At 36.8% G+C, this 21,996-nt stretch overlaps 1 protein-coding gene across 9 annotated transcripts in view; it reads right to left on the bottom strand.

Moving 5' to 3' along the window:
- Nucleotides 1-21,996, bottom strand: part of FAM13A (family with sequence similarity 13 member A) — a 331,522-nt gene that overhangs the window by 70,233 nt on the left and 239,293 nt on the right. For 8 of the 9 annotated variants that reach the window (XM_027544081.1, XM_027544078.1, XM_027544079.1 and 5 more), the window contains one exon: nucleotides 16,141-16,182. The exons of the other annotated variant lie outside the window; for it this stretch is intronic. In XM_027544081.1, the coding sequence (XP_027399882.1) occupies nucleotides 16,141-16,182 (42 nt within the window). The remainder of the gene's footprint in view (nucleotides 1-16,140; nucleotides 16,183-21,996) is intronic. 9 annotated transcript variants of the gene reach the window in all.

Raw genomic sequence — 21,996 nt, 5'->3', positions numbered from 1 at the left:
CGTGTGGAAATTTTCTTCTCAAAATTTATGCATTCCAGAAAACTTTTAATTTCATCTATTTTCATGCCATAAAATGGCATGAAGCATTCTACAGTCTTTCAAAAACTACCATATCCCTCACAGCAAACTTCATTTCTGATTACTAGTATTGTTCAGTTTTTTTTTTTCCACGTTTACCAGAGGTTTTCTATTTTATTCTTTTCATTTTTATCTTTACTCTCAAAGAACAAGTTCCTGGATTCAAGTTTCAGTTCTGCTTTTTTTGTTTTATTACTATTAAATCCTTTCGGGTTTCCAAGAGGTTGCTTTTCTTCCTTTTTATAACTTCTTATTCTGAAGGTGTAGCTGCCCATTTATTTTCAATCTTTTTAAGAAGGTACCTCTTAAAAAGAGCTTAGATCTCATTCCACAGATTTTGATATGTACATTTCCCCTTTTTCTTCCAGTTTGTACTTGAAATTTTTATTTCCTATTGGAAATTCTTCCTCCCTTTAGGAGAGTTTCCATGGGTTGATTGGAAACTTTTTGTTATTAATTATACTGTGGTTAGAAGATATGACTGCTAGTATCTCTACTTTTCAAGAATCTTTAGAGATAGCTGAGTAATTTCTTAGGAAGCAGCAGAAATGCCTAAGCCCTATTTGTAGGTTGCAAACTTTAGTGAATGTGATGCTTCCTTATTTTAAATCTTACTAATTTTATTGAATTCTCAGTGCTATTTTATAAATTTTGTTTGTTATAGACATATAGTGGTATGTATAACTTTGATACTTCAAATGTGTTTGCATGTTTATCTCAGTTAAGAGTTTAAATTTATATGACTTACCACAATATTGCAAAGTAATTAGACTCCAACTAAAATAAATTAATTAAAAAAATAAAAAAATTATATGATGATGCAAAGTTATTTTATACATACTTATTATTTATAACCTTTATAGTTTTAGTATGAATTTTACCCAATAAAGTAAGTCTAGGTTTGTCCTATTTAATGGATCTGGCTTTAAACTTTAGTTGTTTTGATATTGCTATTGCTATCTGTTTTCTCTCTATCCATACTTATCAAATAAATCCTATATTATTAATCTTCCTGTGCTATTTTGTTTTAGGTATAACTCTTTTGAACAAAACATAGTTCAAGTAGTCATTTAAAAAAAGCATTTTTAGCTATTATCAAAGCATTTAATATACTTACACAGTTGTAACTGAAATATTTGTTCCAGCTTTGCATTTTGATTTATGTTTTATAAGTTTGGAGCTCTCTTTTCCTTTGACTTCTGTCTCTGCTCTTCTGAGGTGATTGGGGATATAGGAGTCCTATGCACAATTCTAGTTGTTGTCTCTCATACCCAAACATCTATAACTATCAAAACTGAAACAAAAACCCAAACAACAGGATGGGGAACACGTGTATACCTGTGGCGGATTCATTTTGATATATGGCAAAATCAATACAATATTGTAAAGTTAAAAAATAAAATAAAATTAAATTAAAAAAACAAAAAACAAAAAAACAAAGCCTGTGCTCTGGGACAACCAGAGAGATAGGGTGGAGAGGGATTTGGGAGGGGCTTTCAGGATGGGACAGGGGGAAACATGAATACCTGTGGCTGATTCATGTTGATGTATGGCAAATCCATCACAATATTGTAAGGTAATTATTCCCCAATTAAAATAAATTACTTAATTTAAATAAATAAACAGTGAAAACAAAAACAAAAAACAATCAACCAGAAAAGCCCCCTACAACTCCTGACTCCTGCTTCTACTCTCTGACCTTCCTTGCAAGAAATTGAGAATTTCATCACTGTCTTTGATCCTCCACTAATGATTATAATCAGGTTTCTACTTCTTAGTTAAAAAATATTTTTTTAGATTCACCTCACATTTAGCTGGGTATATAATAAATAATAAAATGTCTCTTGTTTAGTCATGCCCAACTCTTTACAATCCCATGGACCGTATAGACTGCCAGGCTCCTCTGTTCATGGGATTTCCCAGGCAAGAATACTGGAGTGGATTGTCATTCCCTTCTCCAGGGGATCTTCCCAAACCAGGAATTGAACCTAGGTCTCCTGCATTCCAGGCAGATTCTTTATCAGCTGAGCCACCAGGGAAGCCGGTAACTAGGTAAATATGGACACTGATTTCCATTTCTATTAATAGAAGTATGCATTCTTCTAAGGGTTCGATCCCTGGGTCAGGAAGATCCCATGGAGAAGTAAATGGCAACCGACTCCAGTATTCTTGCCTGGAAAATTTCATGGGCAGAGGAGCCTGGAGGGCTACAGTCTGTGGGGTTGCAAACAGTCGGATATTGCTGAGCCTGAACAGATATACTTCTAATAAGAGAAGTATATATTAACTTCTATTTCTATTAGTATGGTTTCCTTCTTAGAATCATAATTTTCAGGTTGGCTTTCCAACTTCTGATTTTCATATCTAACATAATTTCTCTCATAGTTTTTTTTTTTTTTCCTTTATCCTTTTCTTCATTTTGGAAGAACTTCTCAAGTTTCTCTCTCATCATGAACTTGATTTATTTCAAATACTCTCTGCTCTTTACTGCCTTGCAAAGTTTTAACAATATCTGCAAATACATTTCTAGGCTACCCTTTCCCTCATTTCAGCTGTTCTGTATCTCTAGCCTTTTAATTCTAAACTTATTCTCCCCTTACAGGTTCCTACTCATGTTTGAAGAGGTTGGTTATATCCTTGAGCATTTTTGAGAACAGCAGTAGCAAATAGTACTTCCCAAGTTTTCCTCTGAATCATATAAAAAGCAATCCTCTGAAATCTGTTTCTACTCTGAGTCCTCAGAGCAAATCATCCTTTCTCTTAGTTTGTAATTTCTCTTAATAGGTCCCAAATAGTTCTTTCTGCTTAGTGGTTCATAAGGGGAAACAATCAACTCAGGCAGAGCCCTTATCAAAAACCTGGCTGGGCATATTGTTCTGAGTTTACTTCACTGTCCCTTGGCTATGGGCAGATGCCTTCTCTTGGATGTACACTTTAAAAGCCAGGATATGAGTCTACCCTTGGACAATCTACAATGCATATTTGAGTGGACTTGCTGTTTGGACTTGTGGTCCAATTTATGATTAAGCTGGAGAATCAGAAACAAATTTGTACTTTGTCTTTGAGCAGTGTACACTTGAAAGAATGCATTAAATCCAATAATCTCCCTTTCTCAAATGCCTTTGTTAGGTAACTGAGCACCTCAGGGGGATGCCCCCTCCTCTCTATTGTTTTGTGGACTTAATGTTCTAGTCTCTAAATAGGAGATGAAAAAGAATACACAACTCAGATCTGGATGGTTCAGAAAATAAGTTTGTGTTCAGCTGGGGGAAATGTCACTTGCTTTTCTGGTCAGCAGTAAACACTGGAAGGAATTCAAGTCAGTGTTTTTGCCTTCCTTCTCTCTTTGTGGTTACTGTGTTGTTCAGATGGTGCAATATGAAGCTTGCAAGGCCAGAGAACATTTCTCAGTCCATCCTCATTGATGGTGTGATCTTTGACAAATGTTTTTCTTCTTTATCACTGTGATAACACTGTCTCTAGTTTTGGTCTTTATAGCAAAAGTAACTGCGGTTTTGCACTGTTGAACTTTAATATCAAACTTTTTGTTTGATATTGGAATGCATTCTTAAATGTGGTTATGTTATACATTATTTTAATGTGCATTTATTGCTTTATATTATTTGTAATGACTTATTACTTGGTGTTTATTTTATATTTATTTTAGACCAGGAAATTATGCTAGACAAAAAGCGAATTCAAGCAATTTTCTTGTTTGAGTACAAAATGGGTCATAGAGCAGTGGAGACAACCCACAACATCAACATTTAGCCCAGGCACTGCTACTGAATGTGTAATGCAGTGGTGGTTCAAGAAGTTTTGCAAAGGAGACAAGACATTTGAAGATGAGGAGTGCAGTGGTTGGTCATCAGAAGTTGACCACAACCAACTGAGAGCATACACAGAAGAACTATACAAAAAAGGTCTTAATGACCTGGATAACCACAATGGTGATCACTCGCCTAGAGCCAGACATCCTGGAGTGTGAAATCAAACGGGTCTTAGGAAGCATCACTATGAACAGAGCTAGTGGAAGCGATGGAATTCCAGCTGAGCTATTTCAGATCTTAAAAGACGATGCTGTGAAAGTGCTGCACTCAATATGCCAGCAAATTTGGAAAACTCAGCAGTGGCCACAGGACTGGAAAAGTCAGTTTTCATTCCAATCCCAAAGAAGGGCAATGCCAAACAATGTTCAAACTACCACACAATTGAACTCTTTTCACATGCTAGCAAGGTAATGCTAAAAATCCTTCAAGCTAGGCTTCAATAGTATGTGAATTGAGAACTTTCAGATGCACAAGCTAGATTTCGAAAAGGCAGAGGAACCAGAGATCAAACTGCCAACACCCACTGCATCATAGAAAAAGCAAGAGAATTCCAGAAAAACATCTACTTCTGTTTCATTGACTACGCTAAAAGCCTATGACTGGGTGGATTACAACAAACTGTTGAAAATTCTTGAGGAGATGGGAATACCTGACCTGAGAAGCCTGTATGCATGTCAAGAAGCAACAGTCAGAACCAGACATGGAACAACGGACTGGTTGGAAATTGGCAAAGGAATACGTCAAAGCTTTATATTATCGTCCTGCTTATTTAACTTATATGCAGAGCACATCATGGGAAATGCCAGGTTGGATCAATCACAAGCAGGAATCAAGATTGCCAGGAGAAATATCAATAACCTCAGATATGCAGATGACACCATTCTAACGGCAGAAAGTGAAGATGAACTAAAGAGCCTCTCGATAAAGATGAAAGAGGAGAGTGAAAAAGCTGGTTTAAAACTCAGCATTCAAAAAATTAAGATCATGGCATCTGGTTCTTTCACTTCATGGCAAATAGGAAAATAATGGAAACAGTGACACATGTTATTTCCTTGGGTTCCAACATCACTGCAGATGGTGACTGCAGCCATGAAATTAAAAGATGGTGGCTCCTTGGAAGAAAGCTATTACAAACCTAGACAACATATTCAAAAGCAGAGACATCACTTTGCCAATAAAGGTCTATCTAGTCAAAGGTATGGTTTTTCCAGTAGTCATGTATGGATATGAGAGCTGGACCATAAAGAAGGCTGAGCACTGAAGAATTGGTGCTTTTGAACTGTGGTGTTGGAGAAGACTCTTGAGAGTCCCTTGGATTGCAAGGAGATCTAACTAATCAATCCTAAAGAAAATCAACCCGGAATGTTCATTGGAAGGACTGATGTTGAAGCTCCAATACTTTGGCCACCTAGTGAAGAGCCAACTCACTAGAAAAGACCCTGATGCTGGGAAAGATTGAAGGCAGGGGGATAAGGGGACATCAGAGGATGAGATGGTTGGACGGCATCACCAACTCAATGGACATGAATTTGAGCAAACTCCAGGGGATAGGGAGAGACAGAAAAGCCTGGCATGCTGCAGTCCATGTGGTCTCAAAGATTCAGACATGACTGAATGACTGAACAATAACAACTGAGAGCATCACTGAAGCTGAGCCTCTTACAATTACATGAGAAGTTGCTGAAGGACTCAATGTTGACCATTCTATGGTCATTTGGCATTTGAAGCAAACTGGAAAGATGGAAAAGCTCGATAAGCTGGTGCCTTATGAGCTGACTGAAAATCAAAAGAATTGTCATTTTGAAGTGTTCTCTTTTCTTATTCTACACAACAACAATGAACCATTTCTCGATTGGATTGTGACATGCAATGAAAAGTGGATTTTATATGACAACTGGCAACGATCAGCTCAGTGGTTGGATCAAGAAGAAGCTCCAAAGCACTTCCCAAGGCCGAATTTGTACCAAAAAAGATCATGGTCACTGTTTGGTGGTTTGCTGCTGTTCTGATCCACTACAGCTTTCTGAATCCCAGTGAAACCACTACATCTGAGAAGTATGCTCAGCAAATCGATGAGATACACTGAAAACTGCAATGCCCGCAGCTGACACTGGTCAACAGAAAGGGCCCAGTTCTTCTGCACAACAACTCCCCACTGCAAGTTGCACAAGTAACACTTCAGAAGTTGAACAAATTGGTCTATGAAGTTTTACCTTGTCCGCCATATTCACCTGACCTTTCACCAACCAACTACCACTTCTTCAAGCATCTTGACAACTTTCTGCAGGGAAAATGCTTCCACAACCAACAGGATGCAGAAAATGATTTCCAAGAGTTCACAAAATCATGGATTTTTATGCTACAGGAATAAACAAACTTATTTCCCATTGGCAAAAACGTGTTGATTGTAATGGTTCCTATTTTGATTAATAAAGATATCCTTGAGCCTAGTTATAATGATTTAAAATTCACAGTCCTAAACTGCAATTACATTTGCACCATCCTAATCTAAATGTCCTCAAGGTTAATCCATATTGTGCATGTGTCAAAAGTTCATTCCTTTTTAAAGGCTGAATAATACTCCACGGTAAGGATATTCTGCACTTTGTTTATCCATTAACTCACTGTTGAACATTTAACTCATTGATGGACATTATCTTCTACCTTTTGGCTATTGTGAATACTACTACTATGACTATGAGTGCACAAACATCACTTTTGGACCTTACTTCCAGTTCTTTTGAGTATATACCCAGAAATGGAACTACTGGGTCATATGGTAATTCTAAGTTCAATTTTTTGAGGACTCACCATAACTAATTTCAATAGTGGCTGTACTATTTTACATTTCAACCAGGAATGCACAAGTGTTTCAGTGTCTTGTCATCTTCACCAATACTGGCTATTACTATTTTTTTTATAGCAGCCATCCTAATGGGTATGAAGTGGTATCTCACTGTAGATTTGATCTGTATTTTGCTGATGATTGGGGGCTTCCCTGATAGCTCAGTTGGTAAAGAATCTGCTTGCAATGCAGGAGACCCCAGTTCAATTCCTGGGTTGGGAAGATCCACTGGAAAAGGGAAAGGCTACCCACTTCAGTATTCTTGGGCTTCCCTTGTGGCTCAGCTGGTAAAGAATCTGCCTGCAATGAGGGAAACCTGGGTTCAGTCCTTGGGTTGGGAAGATTCCCTGGAGAAGGGAAAGACTACTCACTCCAATATTCTGGCCTGGAGAATTCCATGGACTTGATAGTCCATGGGGTTGCAAAGAGTCGGACACAACTGAGCGACTTTCACTTTTACTTTGCTGATGATTAATGTTGTGGAGCAGCTTTTCATGTGATGATTGGCCATTTGTATATGTTCTTCTGAGAAATGCCTATTCAAGTCTTTAACCCATTTTCTAATTTGGTTATTTTTGTTGCTGAGTTTTAAGAGTTCTCTATCTGTTCTAGATATTAATTCCTTATCAGATACATGATTTGCAAATATTTCCTCCCATTTTGTGAGCTGGCTTTTTATTCTGTTGACAGTGTGGTTTTTTAAATCACAAAATTAAAAAAATTTAAAGAAGTCCAATTTGTCCATTTTTTTCCTTTTTCCTGTGCCTTTGGTGTTACATCTAAGAAATCATTGCCAAATTCAATGTCAGATAGCTTTTGGCTGATGTTTTCGTCTAAGAATTGTATAGTTTTAACTCTCACATGTAGATCTTTGATCTACTTTGAGTTAATTTTTGTATATGGTGTTAGGTAAGGGTTCAACTTGATGCTTTTGCGTGTGGATATTCAGTTTTCTCAGGACTATTTTTTTTGAAAAGACTGCTGTATGGCACTTTTTGAAAATATGAAAAAACAGCTCTCTTGAGACTCAGGGTCTTGGCCAGTGAGATCCTGGCATCTCTAATGAGTTCCACATACTTCATACTATAAAGATAGTATTAACAAAGAACAGAAAAATAACAAATGCTGACAAGAATGTGAAAAAACAGTACTCTTGTGTATTACTAGTGGAAATGTACTTAAAAATGCTTAAGGTGGTAAAATTTATATTATGTGTATTTTATCACAATTAAAAACTTTTAAACTGTTAAAATGGCAAATTTTATTTCTATTTTACCACCAAGAAAAAAAGGAAACAGCTCCATAAGCAGAGGTGATGTACCTCAATTTAGAGATACTGTTCTAGTCAAAAAGGACAGGAAAAAACAATTTTAAGTAAACAGTTATCTGGGTCTAAAGACACCCAAAATACCTAGCTGACTTTATCATCTTGGGTGAAACATCAAGCAGATAATTAAATAAACAACCTGCTTATTTGTTCTACCTTCTAGTTAGTAACCTGAAATAGTCTTATGAACAAATACAATGTCTGGTAATACACTTCTCCAAGTTATCACATTGGATAATAATGATAATTTTAAGCATTATATTATGCTTAGAAAAATAAACTATTAACAATTTAATAAATATTACCACATACACCGTCCCCCCCACAAAATCACAAACACAGAAATTCTAGCACAAGGTGCTGGAAAAGTAACCCCCCTGAAGCTGTCTGTTGTTGTTTAGTCACTAAGTTGTGTTTGACCCTTTTGTTTTGTTTTTTTTTTTTGCAGCCCCATGGACTGTAGCCTACCAGGCTCCTATGTGGGTTGCCATTTCCTTCTCCAGGGGCTCATCTTGACCTGGGGATCAAACCCATGTATTCTGCATTGGCAGGCAGATTCTTTATCATGATCAACCCAGGAAGCCCAATAATAAGAAATTTTTACCTTAAAATGATAATTTAGAAAACATGTATTATGCTTAAGGAGAAAAGTAAATGATTAAAAATTTAATAAATGTTACTCCCCCAAATCACAAACATTGAAATTCTAGCACAGCACAAGTTGTGTGGAAAAGCCCCCAGAAGCTATTAAAGGTGAGTTAGAAAGAATTTTTCTGCATATCAAGATAAGAGTGGTATAATTTCCAAATCTCTGCATATCAAGATAAGAGTGGTATAATTTCCAGATCTCATCCAGTGTCTATTTAAATCTGAATTTATCCAAAGCTAAATTTTTTTCTTCAACATAAATTCTGCAGTTAGAAGACTTTCATAAAATTGATGCTTCCTGGAATCTAGGAATAAAAACAAAATCCTAAATATTGAGTTTGTGTACCAAACAACTAGTTTAGAAATAAATCTAACTGACGTTCCTGATTCAGGAAAACAAGAAAACATCTGAAATTCTGAAACTGACCCTAAGCAATTCCAAACCTGCTAAAATAGTAATTTAGCTTCAATCTGCACCATGAGTATTAAAACTAGGGCTGAAATAGATAACAACTGTTAATTTAAGGGTTTCAGTGAAGCACAATATGAGAAGGGGAGAGCAGAGGAGGATCAAGATGCTAAAAAACAAGTGTTAGGTAAGTGAGGAGCCAACATTTAGAGGCCAGGTGAGCTGTTTAGATCCCACCACATAAGACTGATTATAGGTATGCAGTCTTTGAAGCATATAGTCAGGATTTTGCTAAGGCACAGGCAAAGATGGGTTCTAGGTATGTGCATAATCCAGGAATTTGTAAAAAAGAAGGAATTCATGGGTCAAAGTTGGGTGGGATGGGATGAAGACAGGACCTGACCATAGTCCCTAAGGAAGGTGAAGGCAGTGAAGGGAGATGTAAGCAGGTACAGATGAGGAGGAACAGAAAGCGGAGATCAAGCACTCTACTCCTAGTGGAAATGACCAAAGAAACCAAAACCTGGGCTTGTGGATGCTGAAGACTTCGATAAATAGAACTACCAACAGATCCCAATCAGATCTGACTGGACATTACCAAAAGAATTCAAACAACAGGCTGTATGTGGCCCAGAGAACACCTACTCCAAGTTGCTTTCACACTCATCTGAGCAGTTGAGGTAAGGGTTCCTTTTCTGGGATTCCAGCCTAGACTAGGAAATAAGTCAGGGTATGGGCGTCTTTGCCAAGTATGTTCTGTACCTTTAGTGTACAGGTCTGTGTTTATTTTGCAGCAAACCCTTCACTAAGGGTTTGGCATAGACTGTCCCTTTCTTTCATTTCCTTAATCACTTCAACAGGGCAGGTAATCTCTAATAAGCACCTGGGGAACAATGACACCTACTGTTTGAGCTACTGTAGCTGCAATTAAAAAAAAAAAATCACTGCAGATGGTGACTGCAACCATGAAATCAAAACACTCTGGCTCCTTGAAAGGAAAGTTATGACAAACTTAGACAGTATATTGAAAAGCAGAGACATCATTTTGCCAACAAAGGTCCATATAGTAAAAACTATGGTTTTTCTGATAGTCACATATGGATTTAAGAGTTGGACCATAAAGAAGGCTCAGTGTTGAAGAATTGATGCTTTCAAACTGTGATGCTAGAGAAGAGTCGTGAGAGTCCCTTCCTTGGACTGCAAGGAGATCAAACCAGTCAATCCTAAAGGAAATAAATCCTGAATACTCATTGGAAGGACTGATGCTGAAGCTCCAATACTTTGGCCACGTGAGGCAAAGTGCTGACTCATTGGAAAAGACACTGATGCTGGGAAAGATTGAAGGCAGGAGGAGAAGGGGGCAGCAGAGGATGAGATGGTTATATAGCATCAATTCAATGGACATGAATTTGAGCAAACTCGAGGGGACACTGAAGGACAGAGGAGCCTCGCGTGCTATAGTCCATGGGGTCACAAAGAGTCAGACAGGACTTAGCAAGTGAATAACAAGCTGCAATCAACTTGCCACATGGGGACAGTGACAGGTGTAGATTTGTAGCTACTATTTCTTTCTTTTGCAAAAAAGGACAAATGGTTCAATGGTGAGTTAGGTTAGGCTGGAGAAGTACTGGAGTTAGACAAGACAATTCTTATCAGAGAAAATTATTAACCCAGAATGAGAATATCTGAGTGTATGTCTATTTATAAAAGCCCCACCTTACTACAGAAAGGCTTGAAGACAATGGAAATGTCCAGTAGATTAACAAGTGGTTTAGCCATGATTGTTAGAAGAGCAATTGCAGAAACTGCAGTTCTACAAGGTGAAAGGTAGAGCAAGGTAACAAATGAAATGGCCCCTCTCATTCTCTGTCCTTGTATTCCACCACCTTCCCCCAGCCACAGGGAAGTCCTGGAACCTCCACTAGTGCACTATAGCCTCTCAATCTGCTCTTCATTTCTACTCTAGATTCTCTCTTGTTGTAGATAATGCATCTTGTGTCCACTGCAATGGCTGGATGCCAATCTAATCTCTTGTATCTGAGTTCCTTTATGGATCATCTATTCTCCTTCCTCTGAAATGGGAGGCCTGCTTTGCCTTTATCTTCCCTCTGTTCTGACCTGGTCTACCTGAAGACTGCCCACTCCCAAACTTGCAGCCACTGAGATGTGCTGTTCTACTTCATGTTAGACCTTTCAGAACAAACCACCAAATGGGATAGCCTACCATTAAATACCCATCCCCACTACCGGGCTGCTTGTGGTTGAACGAACTTTTGGTGAATACACATCTTAGATGTATCTCATCTCTTGATTTGGCCTTTTCCTCCTCTGAAAAAGCTAACCAATCAATACTGTTGATATACAATATTTAGTATTCAATACCCCTAGCCAGGGAAGACACCATTTTGCAACTACCAGTCATGTTTTACTTTTTAAAGGCACAGAAAAAATTATTTTGGATTTAAAAGAGCCAATTTTGTTTTTCAACATGTTAACAAATCTTTATGAAATTCATTAGTCATAAATAATGCCCCTTTCCTAACACTGCAGCAAAGGAATTATAATAAAGTGGAGAGAAGGGAATGGAAGACAGGACGCTAGAAAAATTTATTTAAATATATTTAAAACATTTAAGCATTCATTTGCTCTTGTTTGAGGTAGTACAAAAAAAGTGCACTGATTTATAAATTAAATTATCAGTGGACATGTTAATGGTTCTAGTCCAAAAATCTAGAAGAATCTAATCATAATGAATAATCACATAACATTTTTTCTACTTGAATTCTGCATGCTAGAATAACCCAGGAAAAGTCAAGCTCAAACCAGCCATGAAAATAATTTGGAAAAAAAGATTCATGTTTTATCAACAGATTCTTCCTGCTTCATGTCAAGTAGGCAAAAAACAATCTAAATTAGCTTGGACCAATCTAATTCTTATATAATTTCAAAGATTACCATGTAATGTTTTTCCGCAAAGGAAGCTACATTTGAAAATTTTAATTTTGGGCCAAATAATTGCTAGTTTTGCATTTATGAAGTATCTCCACTGAGTTTAAATTCCCCTCATGTGACAAGAATGCCTGTTGGAATGTTTCCTTTTTCTACAACTTTACCTGTACTGTAAATGTGGGCAGTATGCATGTCCCCCCACCACTTCCATCATATTCTAGTTTTTATTACTCTTCATATCCAAAGGCCAAATAGGGTCTATCATGAGTTCAGTAAATATGTTAACTTTCTTTACATTCTTTTGCTTTCATTTTGGCAGTACAGAATTTCTTTTTTAAGACTCCAGTATTACTCTAGGTAATTACAAAACTTACACTATAAAACACAATAATATGTATCTGAGGACTTATGATTTTTATAACCCCATTTTCCCCACCTGCTTTTTAAAAGAGTGGTAAAAAATAAAATTCAGTACTATGCAAAACACAGATTGATGCTACCCAGAGTAATAAAAATAAGACAAATCAGAGAATAGATCTCATTAGTCATCAGGATCTGGTGCTACAGTCTTCTGTACTGTTTAGAACTTAATTTCCATTAATATACGATAATCATTTTCTTGATATTACTGTGTGTATTTACATAATGAATACTAGCATCCCTGTGTACCCAGCAACATCCTCATGGGTTTATAGCAATTGCACAGTCAAGATAGCTTATAAACCAGAATGTGCTAGTCTGGCTGGCAGGAAACCAGAATGAATCAAATGGACCACCATGCTGTCTCAAACTGATATCCCAAATGTTCCCTCTCTTGCCACAAAGTGACTACACAACATGCTTCAAGTCTCTAAAGGGCAGAACACTACTATAAACCAGTTACTTGGTCAAGCCTGATGTCCTACAACACACTTCAGAACTATGATGGTTGAATTAAAATCCAACTCTAAGACTATTTTTTTTAAATTTTATTTTATTTTTAAACTTTACAATATTGTATTAGTTTTGCCCAACATCGAAATGAATCCGCCACAGGTATACCCGTGCTCCCCATCCTGAACCCTCCTCCCTCCTCCCTCCCCATACCCTCCCTCTGGGCCGTCCCAGTGCACCAGCCCCAAGCATCCAGCATCGTGCATCGAACCTGGACTGGCGACTCGTCTCATACATGATATTACACATGTTTCAATGCCATTCTCCCAAATCTCCCCACCCTCTCCCTCTCCCACAGAGTCCACAAGACTGATCTATATATCAGTGTCCCTTTTGCTGTCTCGTACACAGGGTTATTGTTACCATCTTTCTAAATTCCATATATATGCATTAGTATACTGTATTGGTGTTTTTATTTCTGGCTTACTTCACTCTGTATAATAGGTTCCAGTTTCATCCATCTCATTAGAACTGATTCAAATGTATTCTTTTTAATGGCTGAGTAATCCTCCATTGTGTATATGTACCACAGCTTTCTTATCCATTCATCTGCTGATGGGCATCTAGGTTGCTTCCATGGCCTGGCTATTATAAACAGTGCTGCAGTGAACATTGGGGTACACGTGTCTCTTTCCCTTCTGGTTTCCTCAGTGTGTATGCCCAGCAGTGGGATTGCTGGATCATAAGGCAGTTCTATTTCCAGTTTTTTAAGGAATCTCCACACTGTTCTCCATAGTGGCTGTACTAGTTTGCATTCCCACCAACAGTGTAAGAGGGTTCCCTTTTCTCTACACCCTCTCCAGCATTTATTGCTTGTAGACTTTTGGATTGCAGCCATTCTGACTGGCGTGAAATGGTACCTCATAGTGGTTTTGATTTGCATTTCTCTGATAATGAGTGATGTTGAGCATCTTTTCATGTGTTTGTTAGCCATCTGCATGTCTTCTTTGGAGCAATGTCTATTTAGTTCTTTGGCCCATTTTTTGATTGGGTCATTTATTTTTCTGGAGTTGAGCTGTAGGAGTTGCTTGTATATTTTTGAGATTAGTTGTTTGTCAGTTGCTTCATTTGCTATTATTTTCTCCAATTCTGAAGGCTGCCTTTTCACCTTGCTAATAGTTTTCTTTGTTGTGCAGAAGCTTTTAAGTTTAATTAGGTCCCATTTATTTATTTTTGCTTTTATTTCCAATATTCTGGGAGGTGGGTCATAGAGGATCCTGCTGTGATGTATGTCGGAGAGTGTTTTGCCTATGTTCTCCTCTAGGAGTTTTATAGTTTCTGGTCTTACATTGAGATCTTTAATCCATTTTGAGTTTATTTTTGTGTATGGTGTTAGAAAGTGGTCCAGTTTCATTCTTTTACAAGTGGTTGACCAGATTTCCCAGCACCACTTGTTAAAGAGATTGTCTTTAATCCATTGTATATTCTTGCCTCCTTTGTCAAAGATAAGGTGTCCATATGTGCGTGGATTTATCTCTGGGCTTTCTATTTTGTTCCATTGATCAATATTTCTGTCTTTGTGCCAGTACCATACTGTCTTGATGACTGTGGCTTTGTAGTAGAGCCTGAAGTCAGGTAGGTTGATTCCTCCAGTTCCATTCTTCTTTCTCAAGATAGCTTTGGCTATTTGAGGTTTTTGTATTTCCATACAAATTGTGAAATTATTTGTTCTAGCTCTGTGAAGAATACCGTTGGTAGCTTGATAGGGATTGCACTGAATCTATAAATTGCTTTGGGTAGTATACTCATTTTCACTATATTGATTCTTCCAATCCATGAACATGGTATATTTCTCCATCTATTAGTGTCCTCTTTGATTTCTTTCACCAGTGTTTTATAGTTTTCTATATATAGGTCTTTAGTTTCTTTATGTAGATATATTCCTAAGTATTTTATTCTTTCCGTTGCAATGGTGAATGGAATTGTTTCCTTAATTTCTCTTTCTGTTTTCTCATTATTAGTGTATAGGAATGCAAGGGATTTCTGTGTGTTGATTTTATATCCTGCAACTTTACTATAATCATTGATTAGTTCTAGTAATTTTCTGGTGGAGTCTTTAGGGTTTTCTATGTAGAGGATCATGTCATCTGCAAATAGTGAGAGTTTTACTTCTTCTTTTCCAATTTGGATTCCTTTTATTTCTTTTTCTGCTCTGATTGCTGTGGCCAAAACTTCCAAAACTATGTTGAATAGTAATGGTGAAAGTGGGCACCCTTGTCTTGTTCCTGACTTTAGAGGAAATGCTTTCAATTTTTCACCATTGAGGATAATGTTTGCTGTGGGTTTGTCATTAACTCTAAGACTATTGCAACAAATCAGATTTAAAAAACAAACAAAATATGGATGTCATATCCTTACACTTTTTAAAAAGTAGAATTCAAAATTGAGGAAAAGTTAAAGAAAACTTCAGCAATTTAAACTTGAATTTATACAGTCATATTTTTTTCAAATATATTTTCTAAGCCTTTGAAGTAGGTAGGTAGTGAGGAAAGAAATGCAAAAGTAAGAAAAACCTCGCTCTAGGTCATTACCTAAATGAGGTGGTTCATTGATAATCACATCAATACAAAAACTTTTTAGTCTGTAGGGAAGTGATCTCATCTAACATCTACTTTGATGTAAACTTACCTGTTTCAAGAGTTATCATTCTGACTTCGTAAACTTTAGAAAATAATCCCGAACTCCATGAACTTGCTGAATGTTAGTTTCATACTTTACTACCATATAAAATGATCTGACATAACCCAAGAGTACTTCAGCAAGTGAGCCTTAGGCTCAGAGATCTCCCTACTTGCATATATGTGTGGAACGGAGTTTTTAAAATTTAGGTTACAGCCTGATCATTAGGCAGACTTTAAAATTAAAATGGCTACTTTGACATCTTTGAATTTAAAACCAAATATCTTATTTTAGTCTTTTCAACTATATTAAAACTTTTTTAAGATTTCTTAAACTAAAGAGAGAAAAATATAGCATGAACATTATGGTAAGGGATTCTAATAAGCTTAGTCTGGCTACAGGACAGAATATTCTATTGAAAAGAATTAATATAGACAAAACCAAAGAATTCTTAACCCTCCCCCAATTCCCTATAACAGACCAATAAAAATCAAATAAATACCTCAAATAGAAAGGTGACATAGGTCTTTCATCTTCCTGTGAACTAAAAGGAAAATGAAATTTGAATTAATTTCTGTTAACATCATAACATCTCAATTTTACTAAAACTCTATTCCCCCTATCAAAAATTTTGTTTTGACACATTTAATCTCACCATGGAGTAAAGTTAGTAGAGTACGCTCTACCTTGGACCCAGCCAAGACCAATTACTTCTTCAAGGGAGATCAAGAGAGGTTTCTTTCAATATTAGCCTAAGGCAAAAGTAATTCACATCATACTTTCAAGAGGAACTGTTTAACTACCTTATTCTAAAAGCCCAAGCCCATATATTACACAAACTCTTAAAATTATTACATACTCAATTATCTCAATAAAGTTAATTACAGCTCATTAATATGATATGAAAATAAGAAAGAGTCAACAAAATATTCCTAAGTGTATGATGCTCTAGCAATGCCCAGGCACCAGTACACAACACTCCTGCTCTTTGCCTTCTGCAGCTACACCCAAGGTATTAATGAAGGTAAGTAACAACAAAGGACACAAATGAAACTACTATAAAAACAGTTTAAGTTCCTCAAATAACACAGAAACAACATGAAGCTTAATTAAAAGTATTTAATTAAAAATATAAAATGTATACTACAGTGAAATATTTTTCCTTTCTTTTACCTGCTTTTCTCTTTTGATAAATGACCTCAAAACAAATAATGAGTCTCTCCCCTTCAGGTCTACTAGAGTGGATTTTGAACTTTTTTGATTATGCACTTATGCAAAATTTGCTTTTAAGTAGCCATTCCCCTGGATATATGACTAGGTATCTATGTTAAATGTGTTCAACATTAAACAGAAAAAAGTATAAATGTATTAGATAAAGTTAATCTAATACAATTAATCTTCTTGTACCCTTGTGGTACATGACAAATATCACTGATGAAAAGAGAAAAGTTTTCTTCGTAATGTTACCTTGGCAATCACCAAAAATCTTATTACAAGTTGTAGTATAACAGACACACACACACAAATCTTATTACAAGTTATAGTGTAACACACACACACACACATACCCATCAACCCTGCCCTGGAAGTAGAAACGGTCTGGCTACAAGACGACATATAAAAAATGACATTATTTTTTCACTCTCTCATGATTTTGATTTCCAATGTCAATATCACTTAGGAATCTTAGTGTTTATATTGTCAAAGATTTTGCTGTTTGTAATTGATCGTGCCAGTTCTTCTCAAGTGAAAGGTAAATGGACAGATCAGCTTTGTTCTTGACTCTAGTACGGATGGGCTGAGGGCAAGGCTTGATGAGTTACAGACACTACACCTGGGAATCCTCCAGGTGTCTTGGGAAGAAACCCCTGGAGCCGTGCTTTACAGGAGTGATAACTTTAAGCCAGACGAGCACAAGGGGCTTACATATGTGACATCAAAATAGTCCTTGAAAACACTTAACAAATTATAAATATGTTAGAATTGGGTTTGTTTCCTAACCAAGGGTTTGGTGTCAAAAACAGTAAGTATAACTGACACTATGCAAAAGATAGGAATATGTGAGCAGTGTACTAAACACATTTTTGCCCAGAACAGATCCTTAACTCTAACATGTAACAAATATTAAAGAAAATTAACAAAGTTTCTTTAGTAAACATTCAGTTAACAATATGGATGGTTTTCTTAAAATTCAGAAGTGCCTTGGGAGATAATTTAATGATGCAGAGTTCTGAACATAGCTGTTCATGTGCTTTGGCCAATATTTTGTGTGCATGCATGAAAATGTCCTTGTAGTCAACAGAGGCAATCAAAATCAAATTTCTTCCTTTACATCTTCTCTCCTTCACACATCTATTCATCAGTGAGGCACTATCTTGTGCTTAACACTAATTATCTCATGTAAATCCTCACAAAAACTTCCCTGGTACTTGCCTCTCTTGAGAACAGCAGACTCAGAGCAGGCACATAATTATCCAGGTCACACGGCTGCTGCTGCGGTTGCTTCAGTCGTGTCCGACTCTGTGCAACCCCATAGACGGCAGCCCACCAGGCTCCCTAGTCCCCAGGATTCTCCAGGCAAGAACACTGGAGTGGGTTGCCATTTCCTTCTCCAATGCAGGAAAGTAAAAAGTGAAAGTGAAGTCACTCAGTCATGTCTGACTCTTCGAGACCCCATGGACTGCAGCCTACCAGGCTCCTCCATCCATGGGATTGTCCAGGCAAGAGTACTGGAGTGCGGTGCCACTGCCTTCTCCCAGGTCACACGGCTAGTGAAGTGCAAACAATAAACATACTTTTTGTTGTTCACTGCCTTACCTTCAATTTTAGTCTATCAAAACATGATGGGATGAACGTCCTCATTCTGGCACAATATCTTGTGGACTTTATAAGCTCAGTGCCATGCTTCTGATTATAGCAACTCTACACCAACCTTAGTCAAAGTCCACTCATAATGCTTTATGCCTGATAGCACGTACAAGGTGATTAATTTATTAAAATGTATTGGCACTATGTCAAGAATGCCTCTTGACAGAAACATGAGTTTTTAAATCATGAGCAAATATATTTTAAATTATTTTTTTGGAGTATAATTGCTTTACAATGTTGTACCCCTGTTTGTATTTCCTTCCCATTTAGGTCACCACAGTGCTTCCCTGGTGGCTCAGTTGGTAAAAAGTGTCGGCCTGCAATGCAGGAGATCTATGTTTGATCCCTGGGCCGGGAAGATCTGGAGAAAGAAATGGCAGTCTACTCCAGAGTTCTTGCTTGGAAAATTCAATGGACAAAGGAGCCTGGCAGGCTACGGTCCATGGGTTCGCAAGACTGAGCGACTAAACCTACCAAGGTCACCACAGAGCACTGAGTGCAGTTTCCTGTTCTATACACTAGGTTCTCGTTAGTTATCTATTTTATACATAGCAGTGTACATATATCAATACCAATCTCCTAATTCATCCCCCCTTTCCCTCCCCTATCCCATCCATATGTCCGCTCCCTACATTCACGTCTCTACTTATTTTTTCAGGCTGCATTTGCACAAGGTAAATTTGTCAATGAAAGACAAAATCAGAAATTCTTAATTTGGATATGTCCTTAAATTTTGAGCAATGTTTAAGCACTGTTATTTAAATGAAATGAACCAGACTCAGTATTAACTCAGTATTAGATTTGCTTAGTCAGTAGAAGTCAATGGAACAGCAATCTATGCACAGTATCCAAGAATAAAAACAAAATTTGAAAAGAAAATGAGGAAAATAATTAATTTTGATATTAGCCTATTTCTATTTTCCCTTTCATAAAAGTAATGTAATCTTGACTACAGTATAAATTCTGAAACAACTAAAGCATTGATTTCAGATAAAGTCTATTAATTCTAAAAATCAATTTTATGCACAGATTTTAAAAGCAAGTTCAAGGAAAAATGGCCAAGGACAATTCTTCCAATTGAACAGAGAAAATAAATTTTTCCACAAAATTTACACACTGAAATGTAAAACATTTGAAAATTTTGTGCAAAAGGAATATCTGGACTATTATTATATGCCCTCAACCACCTATTTATAGTTATTTATGCCTGTTGCTAGCTTTACATCAATCTCAGGCATGTCCAGTGACATTGAGTTGTAATTTTTTGCCTAAATTTTAAGTTGAGAATTAATTCAGATGTACTTTCAATTTTTAAAAATAAGCACATGTACTGTGAATGAAAAGGGGAGTGTGTGTCATGAAATGAAGCCAATGACAAACTGTAGCAACTTGGAATTCATTCAATTTCTTCCTTGGTTACTAGTAAAAACGCCATGTTTTAATTATTTCTTGTTTGCTGACTCTGAATAATAGCCAAATTTAAGCAGCCAATTGCTTTGCTTTTTTAAAAAATTCAAATACATTGAGAGATTTGAGCAATCATCTCATGTTCATCAGGCCATTGAGTGCTTAATGTCCTTAGACATGTGGTGTTATATTCTCTCACAACAGCTGCCTGTGGGAAGAACATTTATCAAATAGACCCAAGTAATAGTCCAAATGTAAGAAGCTACAGCTGAGAAGGGCAATAACAAAGATAGAAGTGTTTTAGTGGGGGCCTATCTAACGTACCTTTTTTACATTTAATTTTTAGTTTATCTTGGAGTATAATTGACTTACAATGTTGTGTAAGTTTCAGGTGTACAGTAAAGTGATTCATTTACACATATACATATATCCTTTCTTTTTCAGATTCTTTCCCATAAAGATCATTACAAAATATTGAGTAGAGTTTCCTGTGCTATACTAACTTACCTTTGGATGTGACTCAAGATTGGTAAATGCACATAAATGGATGACAAGTAGACTTACGATCTCTTCCTGAGCTGCACTCATTTCTAAACTGAAGCCACAGAGTGTAATGCCTATCGATTTAATTACACAGCAAGCTAACTGAAACTGCGAAAAGCGTGGTGCTTTCTATGCCTAAGAAAAACCAAGTACTGTTGGGAGAATTCCCAGACTGAGGTATTCAGAATGGACCCTCAATTAGTGGATCAAACCACCATTCCATTCAATTCCCTTTTGAACTGTCACGATAAATGTTCCAATTAGTCCAACTTACTAATTGGTTAATGTGGCTGGCTACCCCCAAAATTAACATAATCTGCATATTTAGCTACACACTTTAACTACATTTTCAAATGATTTGAGCTAGACGAAACAGTTTGTAAGTGTTCCTTGGGTATTGAAAAGTACAGCAAAATAGGTAAGGATTAGTTCCATTCATTGAAAAACCAGAAAAAAAAATTTCTACTGGGGCTTAAAAAACGCAAATAGCCAAAGGAGGAGAAAAAGGGAGGGACAAGTAAAAAGACAAAATTAAAAGTATTAGGTAAACATTTTCTCTGGAATTCAGGTTTTCTCCTCATGTTGCAACAAATGTGCTAAATGGAAGAATTTTCTTAGGTGAAATTTCAAGGATAATGAGGTGAGTGAAAATTAGCACATTTTCTTTCCTTCCTTCTTCTGCAAAAAATAAAGTGCCATACTTGAGCCTTTTTGATTTATCCACAGTGTCAGGCATTAACATTTATAACCCCCCATTTATAGCATTTATAACCCCCCATTTATAGCATTTATAACCCTCCATTTGGGGTGTGATGGAGCAGCTGGTGTTCTGCCGCTCAGATTTTTGGTTCTGTTCCATTCAGGAACACAGTAGGAAACATTCTCCTTGTTACTTTTGGAAAACAAACGTCAAGAGTTTTCAGATCAACTTTTGGCCAACTGTTTGCCCCTGTAAGTACAGGGGGAGATTTTTGTAGATATATGTATAGTTCTTTATTATAAACCCAAGCAACTTCGCTTACAGTTTTATTATTTGTATGCTGTTAACTAAGAAAGCAACACCTAGCCGCCAGGAGAAATAAAAACAAACCACTTAACTTCAAGAGCAAATAGGTTTTTCCTGACCAATGGGTAAATGCAAAGAGCTGAAACTGTTAATGTTCACAAGACTAGAAATTTTAGCTAACACGAAGAGGTATTGTGCTTTGGAAGCAAAACAAAAGGCTTCCCAAAATTTGCAACCTTCCCTCCAATAAGATAGGGAAATAAGTCAATTCTTTTCTTGATTGCTTAGTACAAATTTGAAATATATTGTTTGGGGCTGAATAGTATCTCCTCAAAAAGTTTCCCCTAACCCCAAGAAACTCAGGACATGATCATGTTTGAAAATAGTCTTTACAGAGATGATCAAGTTAAAGCTACCGTAATGGGCTCTAACTCATATAACCAGCACCCTTCTGGAGCAGACAGAGGTGGATACACACACAGGTAGCACACCACGTGAACACTGGAATTGTGTTGCCACCAACCAAAAACTCCT

Source organism: Bos indicus x Bos taurus, chromosome 6 (genome assembly GCF_003369695.1).
Source record: "Bos indicus x Bos taurus breed Angus x Brahman F1 hybrid chromosome 6, Bos_hybrid_MaternalHap_v2.0, whole genome shotgun sequence".
Taxonomy (NCBI): Eukaryota; Metazoa; Chordata; class Mammalia; order Artiodactyla; family Bovidae; genus Bos; species Bos indicus x Bos taurus.
This window is presented reverse-complemented; position numbering and strand designations above follow the sequence as displayed.